At 39.9% G+C, this 13,489-nt stretch overlaps 1 protein-coding gene across 1 annotated transcript; it reads left to right on the plus strand.

Annotated features, from left to right (window-relative positions):
* Positions 1 to 301: 301 nt before the first annotated feature.
* On the plus strand, positions 302 to 607 carry LOC150038188 (uncharacterized). Its single transcript, XM_090312419.1, has one exon. The coding sequence runs from the start codon at positions 302 to 304 to the stop codon at positions 605 to 607; it is 306 nt and encodes a 101-aa protein (XP_090168545.1).
* Positions 608 to 13,489: the final 12,882 nt, after the last annotated feature.

Genomic DNA, 13,489 nt, shown 5'->3' on the forward strand with positions numbered 1-13,489 from the left:
TGGAGTGTTCAAGCAGTTGCATATTAACATTCCACTCATTGAAGCATTGGAGAAAATGCCATCTTATGCCAAATTCTTAAAAGATATCATCTCAAAGAAAAGAAAGATGGGAAATACGAGATTGTCGCATTGACACAAGAATGTAGCAATATTATACAAGAAACTATTCCACAAAAAATGTGAGATCCAAGGAGTTTCACCATTCCTTGTTCCTTTGGAGGAGTTTATATAGGGCAAAGCCCTATGCAACCTTGGAGCTTGCATCAATCTCATGCCATTATAAATCTTTAAGCAACTGGGAATGGGAGAACTTGTACCCACAACAGTTACTTTGCAATTGGCAGACCATTCTGTGGTACATCCAAAGGGAAAATTAGAAGATGTGCTCGTGAAGGTGGATAAATTCATCTTGCCAGTTAATTTCATTATATTGGACTACGAAGCTGATAAAGATGTACGTATCATTTTGGGAAGAACCTTCCTATTCACAAGAAGAACCCAAATTGATGTGTACAAAGGTGAAATCACCATGCATGTTAATGGCCAAAAGATGAAGTTCAATATTCTTAAGGAGATGGAATATCCTGATGAGATCAATGCATGCTAAACAGATGAATTGGAAGAAGATTGAAGGATGAGGCGGATGCAACATTTGAATCTTGTTATGCGATAAAAGAGATGTAAAGGAATTTTGAACCTTTGGGTTTAGAAAATCGAGAAGGAAAAATCAAGCCTTTTCTCGAGCAACAGTTGGTTTTAGAGTTGAAAGCACTCTCTGCTCATTTAAAATATGCATTCCTTGGTGAGATCGATACTTTACCTGTAATAATTTTAGTAACACTCTTAGAAGAAAAGGAAAATGCTCTATTGAAATTTTTGAAGAAATACATTAAGGCGATAGGGTGGACCCTAGCAGATAGCAGAGGAATCAACCCATCCTATTGCATATACAAAATTACACTCAAGGATGGAAAGGAAGGCTCTATTGAACACTAGTGCAGGCTCAATCCTGCGATGAAGGAAGTAGTCAAGAAAGAAATCATTAAATGGTAGGACCAGGGGATTATTTTTCCTATTTCAGACAACACGTGGGTCAGTTCCATGCAATGCGTCCCAAAAAAAGGTGGAATGACTGTAGTTCCCAACCAAAACAACATACTCATTCTAATGCCTTCAATTACAGGTTGGAGAATATGTATGGACTATAGGAAGCTCAACGCAGTGACTACGAAGGATCACTTTCCCTTGTCATTTATTGATCAGATGTTGGACATATCAGTAATGAATGACTTCTTTTGCTTCCTAGATGGCTATGTGGGTACAACAAAATCATGATTGTGATTGAAGATCAAGAAAAAAATAACCTTCACTTGCCTTTATGGGGCATTCGCCTTCCAGTGCATGCCTTCCGAGCTATGTAACTCCCCTAGCACTTTTCAGAGGTGCATAATGGCCTTCTCTTTGATTACCTTGAAAAGAAAGTTGAAATTTTTATGGATGATTTTTCAGTAAACATCAAGACATATGATTATATCTAGCAAATCTTAAGAAAATTTTGAGGAGATGTGAAGACACCAATCTAGTTTTGAATTGAGGAAAATGTCAATTCATGGTGACAGAAGGAATTGTGTTTGGGCACAAGGTGTCTAAATTTGGGATGGAAGTTGACAAAGCTAAAATTGACGCCATAGAAAAACTGTCACCATTTATAAACATGAAAACACTTCGAAGTTTTCTCAAACATGTTGGATTCTACTGTAGATTTATAAAGGATTTCTCTAAAATTGCACGACCTTTGAATTTGCTGCTAGAAGTTTATAGACCTTTTGAGTTTGATCATAACTGTTTAAGAGCATTTGAGACATTGAAGCAAGCACTAGTCATAATGACTATTTTGATCGTACCGGACTACTCAAAGCCATTCGAATTGATGTGTGATGTAAGCGATTATGTGATGGGTGCAGCCTTAGCCCAATGCAAAGAGAAAGTTCTTCATCCAATCGCATATGGGAGCAAAAATCTTGACAACGCACAGGAGAATTATATAACAACAGAGAAAGAGTTGCTCGCAGTAATGTTCGCTTTGGAGAAATTCACATAATACTTGTTGGGATTGAAAGTGATTATTCATAGAGATCACTCAACAACAAGTATCTTATGACCAAAAAGACATGAAGTTGCGTTTGATCAAATGAGTATTACTATTGCAAGAGTTTGATCCTGAAATCATTGTTTGCAAAGGATTAGAAAATAAAGTTGCAGATCATCTATTACAGCTTCCAATAAGAGGTGAATGCTTGTTTCCCTGATGAAACGATATTAAAAGTTGATGTGTTCTTGCCTTGGTACGCAGACATTGTCAATTTTCGGGTATGCATGCAATTCTCAAAGGAGAACACTTTGCAAAAAAAAAAAAAAAAAAAAAAAAAAGAAGAAAGAAACTTATGCATGAATGAAAATTTTACTATTGGGATGAGACACATCTTTATAAAAGAGGCCCAAACCATATTTTAAGGCAATGCGTTCCAAAAACTGCATTTCATCGCATCTTATATCAATACCATGAGTCACCATTCAGTGACTATTTTGGAGGTCAGTGTACAGCAACAAAACTAGTTCAGAGTGGGTACTATTGGCCTCCACTCTTCAAAGATGCCATAGATTACGTTATGAAGTGCGACAGTTGCCAACGCACTGGGAATATTTTCGGAAGAAATGAAATGACATTGAAGGTTATCCTAGAGGTTAAATTGTTTGATATATGGGAATTGACTTCATAGGCCTATTCCCGCCTTCCAATGGCCAAAAGTACATTTTGGTAGCTGTTGATTATGTTTCAAAGTGGGTTGAAGTAATTTCATGCCCTACAAACGATGCGGCAACAGTACCGAAATTTCTACAGAAAAATATTTTCACTCGTTTTGGCATCCAAAGTTCCATCATAAGCGACAAGGGTACTCATTTCATTAATCACATCATCAACAAGCTTCTAATTAAATACAATGTTCATAAAAAAATTGCGATATCTTACCATCCTCAAACAAATGGACAAGCTGGGTGTCCAACAGGGAGATCAAATCCATACTTGAAAAGATAATTAATTCGATGGGAAGGGATTGGGGACAAAAGTTGCACAAGACACTATGGGCTTACTGCATGACATATAAAACGCCTATTACAATGTCCCTACATGCGCTCGTCTTCGGTAAAACTTGCATTTTCTTTTGGAACTTGAACATAAGGCATTCTAGGTCACAAAGAAGCTCAACTTTAATATGGAAGACTTAGGAGAAGCAAGGAAGTTGTAGTTGTACGAGCTGGATGAATGGAGATTACAGGCGTATGAGAACGCCAAAATTTACAAAGAGTGTATGAAGTGTTGGCATGACCAATACATTAGTAAGAAAAATTTTGAAGTTGGCCAAAAAGTCTTGTTATTTAACTCAAATCTCCATCTGTTTGTAGGAAAAATAAATTGGGCAGGTCAGGACTCTTTGTTATTAAAGAGATCCATCCTCATGGTGCGGTAGAGCTAACACATGAAGATGGGTCAAATGCATTTAAAGTTAATGGCCAAAGGATCAAGCCATATTTTGGAGGTGATTTTGATCGGGAAAATGCCTCCATTGATCCTCCACTAGATGTATCTCATAGACCATACCGATCATATCATATATAATTGAATTACCTTTTGTCAATTCGAACATTTCAAATCAACACCAAGAACTGATCCTCAACTTGAATCCATTGAGCTACTAAGGAGACCTTATGGACTTGTAGCTCGAAGCTCCAATGGTACATGAATAACTGACTAAACTCTTTAGTCACGGGATCCACCATCTGTTAACTGTCAAGCACTCCACTAAAGACCGACAGCTGAACTCTCTTTACTACAAATATATTGTGTGTCCATCTTAACCAATCAACAATGCGACAACCCTTCACAGATCGCTCGTAAGTACAACTCAGCCAATAACCGTTATGCCCGTGTAGTTACATCTAACTCCTTAAGTACCATCGATCCTTCTAGTGAACATAAATCATAGTCTTACTATGACCGAGTCATCTCTTCCAAAGAAAAGTTGTGGCCACTATGTTCAAGCCCCAGAATCAGCCCTTAAGGGAGCAATTTATCTACTTACCTCTACTTCGAGGAAGAAGTGAATTCCATCTTGTGTAATTTAGTTCCCAGCTCTCCAATAAGACGAATCCCCAAAAAGATAGGCATGTTGAGTTGGAAATCTGGCCACTCACCCATACTAATCAAAGGACTGCCCTCAAAGGCATAAATTCCCAAAACACTGAGGATTGAGGTCATGTCATCTATGATCGTTTAGGTGAAATGTAAGTCTCCAGTATCAATGGCGTTATATACAGAGTCTAGTCATCTCGTGGTCCGGTCTTATACAAACTCTTTATGTAGAACACCCCCACTCGCACATCTCCACATGAATGGTAGAGATCTACCATCTGTAGTAGTTTACAACACTTGCAAACCTCTACAAAGTGGGTCGTATCCGTAGTGTCATCAGGATTAGGTATCCCACCTTAATCCTTATACTACAGACCTATTTAGGTTATCACTTAAGGCATGAACCACTTGTATATCTCATATACATGCTTAAATTTACATAAGATAACCATGAGACTTTGTTTATTGGATACGAGTAAATGCCATAATGAAATAACACTTATTTTATTCATAAAAAATGTGTATAATTACAAACAACGAGACTCTGGGAGAATTAGAACATCAATCCCAACAGTCATTTCGTCCAGGGTTGATGAAAAGGTGATCAAATCACCCCAAGTTGAAAAGACACCTTCTTCCCACCGTAGAAAACCCTCATTGCCTAAGCTTAGGCCATACTCTCTCCCGCATCAGAACGAGTTTGATGTAGAACCATTTGCATCACTAACATATAGGGATTCTTTTAAGTTAGGCGTCGATCTGAACAAGCACCATTTCCCTCTTGAAGAACCTTCTTTCCCATTTTGCCTATCGAACCAAAATTACCAACGTCTCCACCTTCCCCCAAAATAACATAATAGGCTTTAGCCCCTGAGGAGCCTAAAGGTCCCAAGCGTCTAACCAACCATACCCACTGCTGATGATCAAAGCCTACCAACATTTACCCTTAAAGTAGGCGGAGGATATGACATTAGTGAGGCTAGTGGGCACCAAGATGGTGAAAGAAGCCAACACCAAAATCCCAGCGTGTCTGAAGAAGAAGTTGATCTAGAAGTTGACGAGTGGTACAGATTCCTTCATGATGACCTCTGAAAGCCTATCTTAGGTGGTTCTAATAAGTTGTCGCGGTAACAGAACACTATCGCAAGTTAGCTAAGTGACATGATGTGGCAAGAACAAGAACTCATTTGTCAACACAACAAGTTGAGAGAATTTGTCCAACGCCAGGTTCATGCAGTTCAACACCAGCAGACCATTACCAGAAGCTTCATACGTGATGCGTTAATTTTTTAAGTGAAATATGGATGATATGCATTGATGGATTGCATTGTGCACTCAAGTTTCCCCAGTGGAATTCAAGTGTAAATTCCTCTGAGTTTCCCGGTAAGTCCAGGATCGAACACAGGGACTTGTGAAAATAGTTGCGTTGGTGATTTTTATGAAGACTTGCGATAACCAGTTAAATAAATAAATCGTTGGGCTTGTTGTTTGTGTTGATGAAAATAAATAATGAATGCAGCAGAGTTTGAAAGAGTTGGTAAACGGGAAATACGATGAATATGCGATGAATAGGTTGAGAAAAGTTTTGGCTAATACTCCCTAGAATGCATTCATGCTTTGCGATCATGAAATATACATACAATAGTCAACTACCTCTCGGCATGAATGCTACGGCTTCTAAGGCTAGAACACATGCGATAAATATGCGATAAGTCTACAGGGTTTACACATAAACCTCTATCTCTATTTATGCGATAACAACATGACATTCACACAAATATGCAATCACATAATATCATTCTTATTCCTAGGATGCATGCAATGCAAGTTGATAAACAAAGCTTATCTCTAAGTCCCTATCTCTTCTTTATGCAAGCCTAAGCTTGTTCTTTCGAGTTTGGATTCTAACCTAGCTCTCTCGAGACATTAGGTTCTTTCTTTAGATTCTCTCTCGAGTAACTCTAAAGGGTAATTTGAACAGCATGAAACAAGACAATCACAAGCAATGAACTTCCTAAGTCATGTTAGCTTAGTTCTTTTCAACCCATTAAACTAGTTTAGCTACTCATGCATATTAAGAGAGTGTGCAGATGTAGAAATAGAACTTCCATTTAATAGATATGAGATGAAGTACAAAATAACAATGCAAGTATAGTAAAGAGCCTAAAGCAATTTCTTGCTGCCAGGCATTTACACTGTTTCTACTCGTGCTCTAAAGATATTCTCACTCTCACAAGAGTCGGCCCGCTCTCTGCTCTTACACCCCAAGGTTTTCTTTCAAGCTGCCCTAGGCGATCTCCGGTGCCACCACTCTTCTCTTGCTCCGCCGTAAAATGGAAAAGAAAACTTTGAACAAAAGCAACTGGTGAATTTTTTAACTCATCAACCCATTTTCTGAAGAATGCATTTGATATTTATAGGGCATCAATGGTGAAAGGCGGCTTCTCTCTCCCGATTGTACAGATGGGACAACTTTAATTCCTGATTGACGCGCCGGGTGATTGTTACCGATAAAGTTCAAAGTACTTGGTGACCGTTATCGGCTGTCAACTTAATTTGGATCCGACTGTCATCAGCTTTCTGTCCCATCGCTCTTAATTATTCTTTCACTCGGATGCGCCCACCATGTTGCGCTGATCAAGTTGCAGTGATACTTCTTGGGCGAATGTTTATGAGCACGATCAACGCAAAGTCTTGCGGTGAAGTTGCGCTCGATCAATGTATTCCTATGATCGCAATCTCTGTATTGCATTAACGTATATTCTGCACAAAAATGTAAAGATCAACTGCTCTAATGCATTGGACGCATGCGACCGTAATATTATAGAATTTATGCTTAATGGAGGCAATTTAACATATTTCATTAACGCAATCCAACATTATTTAAGAACTTAGCACTATGATAACGTGCATTTCTGCCCGTTATCACACCCCAAAATTTAAACAATGCTTGTCCTCAAGCATAAGCTAAAGATTCCTTTAGCAAGTCCACCGCAAAGTTCTTTTCCTAGATTTCTCAAGGATACTTCATTCAAGTCCAATATACCAGAATTTCCTCAAGTCTTATTCAAGTCTCTTCTTAAAATAATTCTAAGCCCTAGGGATTGCAAGTTCAACTTTCAAAAAGAGTTTATTAAATTTCGGAACATTGCATGATTTATTTCAAAAAGAAAATTTTCCACTGGGGTATCAACTGATTTATCCTTGCACAAAAATTTTCTTTATTACTATTTTTCTTCTGACCTTGCGCTGATCTGAGTGCCTTGCCTTCATTTTGGCTTGCCCCCACGGGTGTCATGCGGACATCCAACTACGAGAAATGCATTCTTTCTGAGTCTAAACTCATACCAATTTGACATTGGAGTTGCGGTCATTGATTTATGCGTTGATCCTAGTGACTTACTTTCATTTTGGCTTGCCCCCACGTGTGTCATGCGGACATCCAACTACGGGTAAGTACCTTCATAACTTAACTCTTATCAACATGGGTTTTCCATTGCGTTGACAGTGGAGTTGTTATTCTTAATTTTTTTTTAGAAAATAGCAAGGTCGAAAATAAATACCTCGCCCCCAAATTTAAAATGCGACAATGTCCTCATTGTCAAAAGATTAAAATAAGTCATGTGATGGTCATAGAATGCGTCGTAAAGAAAGTTTGAAAGAAAGCTATCAAACCCCTAACTTCGAGAAATATTGCATGAGGTGACTATCTTAAGATGAAGTTGACTCTAATATATACGAAAGAAATAGAAGCATATTTTTCATCATTGAAATCATATTTGGCAAAGAAACAGAATGCGGTGACTCATTTAATTTATCTATGTCAAATGATGCGGTGATTAAAGAGGATGCGGTGATAAAACTTTGAAGACTAAAATGCACTGTGATAGCGAAAAATTGGAAATAAAGATAAGGAAGAGTACACCCCTCGCTCGCATCGTATTGACGCATCCATCTTTATGGCGATCACTCTTCGTCGCGTTGCGGTGATGGAATAAAATGATTGTTGCTTTGCGTAATATTTCCACAATCCAGCGCCTCGATCGTTGTAAGAAAAACAAAGAGAGGGTCAAATTATTTTAAACAAAATAAAAATTGTTATCACAATTTTTTTTTTTTAAGAAATGATAGTGAAAATTGAACATATAGTAAAGTAAAGATAAATCAGAATTGAAAAGATAGTGAAAATTCTGAGTAGTGGAGAAAAGAGTTGAAGACTTGAGGTTTCCCAAAACTTACGTCCCTGATAAGTTGTGATCATCTGATAACGCAGGGACCACCTACTTCCTTCTTCATTCAAAGTTTCTTAGTTCCATGGAGTCGATTTGGCGATGCCAGTCTTCTCCCTGATATGCCTTTCTCGCTGCCCATTGACTTTGAATATGTTGGTTCCATCGTCATTTGATAATTCCACCGCGACATGCGGAAGTACTTGTCGAATTATGAACAGTCTGGACCAACGTGACTTTAGCTTTCCCGGGAAGAGTCGCAGACGTGAATTGAAAAGCAAGACTTTTTGCCCGACTTGGAGGTTCTGACTGCATATGCGTTGATCATGCCAACGCTTGGTGCGTTCTTTATAAATCTTCGCATTTTCATATGTGTTGTTCCTCCATTCTTCTAGCTCGACCAGTTGCATTTTTCGCGCTTCCCCTGCCTTCTTCAAAACAAAATTCAGCTTCTTTACCACCCACAGTGCCTTATATTCCAGCTCCAAAGGCAAGTGAGATGCCTTACCAAATACCAGCACATAGGGGGACATACCTATGGGTGTTTTAAATGCGGTCCGGTATGCCCATAAGCATCGTCAAGCTTTATTGCCCAGTCTTTCCATGAAGGCTTTATTACCTTCTCAAGTATCAATTTAATTTCTCGATTGGACACTTCAACTTGACTATTCGTTTGCGGATGGTATGTGGTGGCCACTTTATAGAGGATATTGTACTTGCGCAGAAGCTTCTTGATATTGTGATTGACAAAGTGTGATCCTTCATCACTTATGATGGCACGAGGAGTGCCAAAATGAGTGAAAATAGTTTTCTTCAGGAACTAGGAGACTACTGCCGTATCACTTGCAGCGCATGATATTGCCTCGACCCACTTGGAGACATAATCAACGGCTAATAAAATATAGTGTTTACCGTTCGAGGGGGGGGGGGAATGGTCCCATGAAATCAATTCCCCATGCGTCGAATAATTCCAGCTCCAAGATAGTGTTCATTGGCATTGTGTTCTTCCATGAAATGTTACCTGTGCGTTGACACCGATCACATTTCACTGCGTAGTCAGCCGCATCCTTGAATAATGAAGGCCAAAAGAATCCACTTTGCAAAACTTTGGCTGCAGTGCGTTGTCCTCTAAAATGCCGACCATATGGTGAGTCATGGCATTGTGACAATATGCATTGTTGAGGAGCATCTGGTACGCATAATCGAATGATTTGGTCTGCACCTCTTTTATACAGATTTGGCTCATCCTAATAATAGTGTCTGCATTCATTCTTGAGCTTTTTCAGTTGATGATAGGTGTAATCTTCAGGAAATTGTTCACAAACCAAATAATTAACGATGTCCACATACCAGGGCAATTCTTCTATGTGGAATAGTTGCTCGTCTGGAAACACGACACTCACTTCAGATTCATTGCGGTCAACCTTGGGATTTTCTAGTCTGGATAAGTGATCCGCAACTTGATTCTCTGTCCCCTTCCGATCAATTATCTCGATATCAAATTCTTGAAGGAGAAGAACCCATATGATCAACCTCGACTTTGCGTCTTTTTTTGTCATCAAATATTTGATTGCCAAATGATCGATGTGAATGAGTACCTTGGTTTCCAATAGATATGCCCAGAATTTTTCCAACGGAAAAATCACAGCCAGAAGTTCTTTTTCAGTGGTGGTATAATTGATTTGAGCAGGGTTCAGAGTTTTACTCGCATATGTGATGAGGTGCAAAATGGTTTTCTTCTTTTGCGCTAATGTGGCTCCCATCGCATACCCACTTGCGTCGCACATGATTTCGAACGACAGTGTCCAATCCGGCATAATCAAGATGGGTGCGATAATCAGCGCATCTTTTAAAACTCGAAATGCATTGAGACAATTGTTGTCAAATTCAAACTTTCGGTTCGCCTGTAACAACGCACTTAGTGGTCGTGCAATCTTAGAAAATTCTTTAACAAATCGTCCATAGAATCCAACATGCCCCAAGAAGCTTCGCACAACCTTCACGCTGGTTGGAGGTGGAAGCTTTTCAATTGCGTCAATCTTTGCTTTGTCCACCTCCAACCTTTCTCGGGAGACCTTGTGTCCCAACAATATACCCTCTTTCACCATGAAGTGACATTTTTCCCAGTTGAGCACCATGTTCGTCTCTTCACATATTTTTAGAATTTTCTCCAAATTGGCCAGGCAGACTTCATAAGTGTTCCCATAAACGGAGAAGTCATCCATAAATATTTCCACTAAGTCTTCGAGAAAATTGAAAAGATCATCATCATGCACCTCTGAAACGTGCTCGGCGCATTGCAGAGACCAAACGGCATGCAACGAAAAGAGAATGTCCCATATGGACAGGTGAACGTGGTCTTGTCTTGGTCTTCAGGAGCTATCATGATTTGATTGTACCTGGCATATCCATCCATGAAGCAGTAAAAATCATTCCCTGCTAGTCTATCTAGCATTTGATCAATGAATGGCAGAGGGAAGTGATCTTTCTTTGTGGCCGCATTCAATTTGCGGTAGTCCATACATATGTGTCATCCAGTGATGGTTCTTTGCAGTATTAATTCATTGTTCTCATTGGGGACTACTGTCATTCCACCCTTCTTCGGCACACATTGCACGGGGCTGACCCATGTGCTATCTGCAATGGGATAGATAATGCCCGCATTCAGCCACTTGATAATCTCCTTTTTGACGACCTCCTTCATCACAGGGTTAAGTCTGCATTGATTTTCAATGGTTGCTTTGTGGTCGTCCTCAAGAAGAATGTGGTACATGCAGTACGTGGGGCTAATTCCTCTGATGTCAGCGAGCGTCCAGCCAATTGCTCGCTCATATTTCTTGAGAATGCTCATCAACGCATTCTCTTGATCTGCGTTGAGCGTAGAGGAAATTATCACTAGTAGCTTCTCATTCTGCCCCAGAAATGCGTAATTCAAATGTGTTGGTAGGGTCTTCAGTTCAAGTGCTGGTGGTTCCACGAGGGAAGATTGCGTTGTTTTTCTTTCTTCTGTTGGCTCTTTTTCTTGTGTTGCGATCATTTCTTCTTCTTTGTTTTTTTTTCTATGATTGCATTGCAGACAGCTACGGATGCGTTAGCATCCTCTTCTTCACACTTTTTATCAGACTTTTCTTCTTCAATCAAATTCAGGTCATCGTCAGAATCTTGTAGGTCTTCCTCATTCAACAATTTCATGGCACGAATTATGTTAAATTTGAGCTTCTGACCATTTATGCTCAAAGTGATTTCTCCCTTATGCACATCAATCTAAGCACGACCCGTTGATAGGAAAGGTCGCCCCAAAATGATGGGCACATCTTTGTCGGCCTCATAGTGTAGAATGATGAAGTCAGCTGGCAAAATAAATTTATCAATTGTGATCAACACATCCTTCACCTTACCTTCTAGATGAACTAGAGATCTGTCAGCCAATTGGAGAGTCACGAAGGTGGGCACAAGTTGCCCCACATTTAATTGTCAAAAGATTGACAGCAGCATCAAATTTATGCTCGCCCCCAAGTCACACAGGGCTTGCCCAATATAGAGTCCTCATATGGAGCAAGGAATAGTGAAGCTCCTAGGATCGTTCATCTTTGGTGGAATAATAGATTTGAAACTTTGTGTTAATGCCACCGTGGAAAATTTTCCAGCGCCTCTCTTCTTAGTTACCATGTCCTTTTCGTTTTTCTTCTTCCTTAGCCTCTGAGGGAAGGGTGGTTAACTGAACTTTCACGGTTCCCGTTTCATTTGACTTTGAAGTTAATGCAACCTCAGGTTCTACTTCTTCGTTTTCTCTTTCTTCTTCTTGCGTTGCTGCGATCTTAGGCTCAGTTGCGATGGAAGTTGATTTGTTCTACTCCTTCTTTTCTCCTTCCACAATCTTTCCACTGCACAATGTCACAACCTGTCATTGCTTCTTTCCTGAGCCCCCTAGGTTGCGTGGAAGCTCGGTTGAACTTGGCAACGCCCCTTGCGATCTACTTTTGAGCTCATTCACAATCTGGCCCATTTGCAATTCGAGGTTGCGGATGGACGTAGCCTGATTTTGAAGCACTGACTCGTTTTTCTCTATATATTGCTTCAATAGGCTCTTTAGAGAAGAAGATTGCGTTGGTTGTTGTGAGCTACTTGCTTGGTTGCTCTGTTGACCGTTGTTGCGTTAAAATTCTAGGGTATGACATCTTTAAGATCTCGAACCTCGTTGTCCGTATTCTTATCGGCAATCCAGTTCACCATTTCCTTCAATATAGCAACTGGAACCTTATGCTCCAAGGAGTATTGGATTGTCTTTTTAAACTGTATCATAGGTACCCTAGGGAGATGGTACTTAATATTTGGACGATCCAAAGGAAGTTGAACCTTAATTTCCTTCTCTTTTGTTATTTTCTTTTTTGGTTCAACGGGAGGTGTGTATTTATCAACGGCCTTCCTCTTACTTGTTGTTTTTGTACTCTTGACCATAACCTATAGAAATATAACAAAATGGTGAACATGTTGGATAACAAATATGAAGAAAGAAATTTTCGAATCACATAATGATCATACCTGTGAATCGAGATGTAGGGTGTTAGAGGAGGTCGTGATATCAAGTTGTATAGATGAATTGAGAGGTGGAAATGGGATCGATGACTTAGGTGGAGGTGGGGTAGGTGACCTACGTACAGTTGGGATGGGGGACATGTGGCATCTTGGCCTATCTATGGAGTGGGAGACCTCGTCGCCTCAAACACCGTGGAACCTTTTATAGACTGTAATAGAGACAAAATAGTTAACAATTGTGTTTTCATGTCTCTCGTGTCCGTCTCTAGGTTCGATACACGGGCATCCAAGCTCGATATTGAGCTGTCAATGCTCCGAAGGTACGCATATACACCAGGATCAACATTACCTCCCTCCCTGTGGCCCGAAACCTACGGGACAGAATACTCCTCCTTAGGCTCAGGACGTACGTCACCCACCAGTACATCATGAAACATATCCTCACTAGGGGTGTAAGTAGGCTGGTGGATGTTTTGGTCCCCATCAAATTCGTCATCCCTCACTCCACCTTCTAAATTACCCTGTTGTTCAC

This window comes from Benincasa hispida, chromosome 1 (assembly GCF_027475165.1).
Source record: "Benincasa hispida cultivar pf3 chromosome 1, pf3_genome.v1.1, whole genome shotgun sequence".
In the NCBI taxonomy this organism is placed as follows: Eukaryota; Viridiplantae; Streptophyta; class Magnoliopsida; order Cucurbitales; family Cucurbitaceae; genus Benincasa; species Benincasa hispida.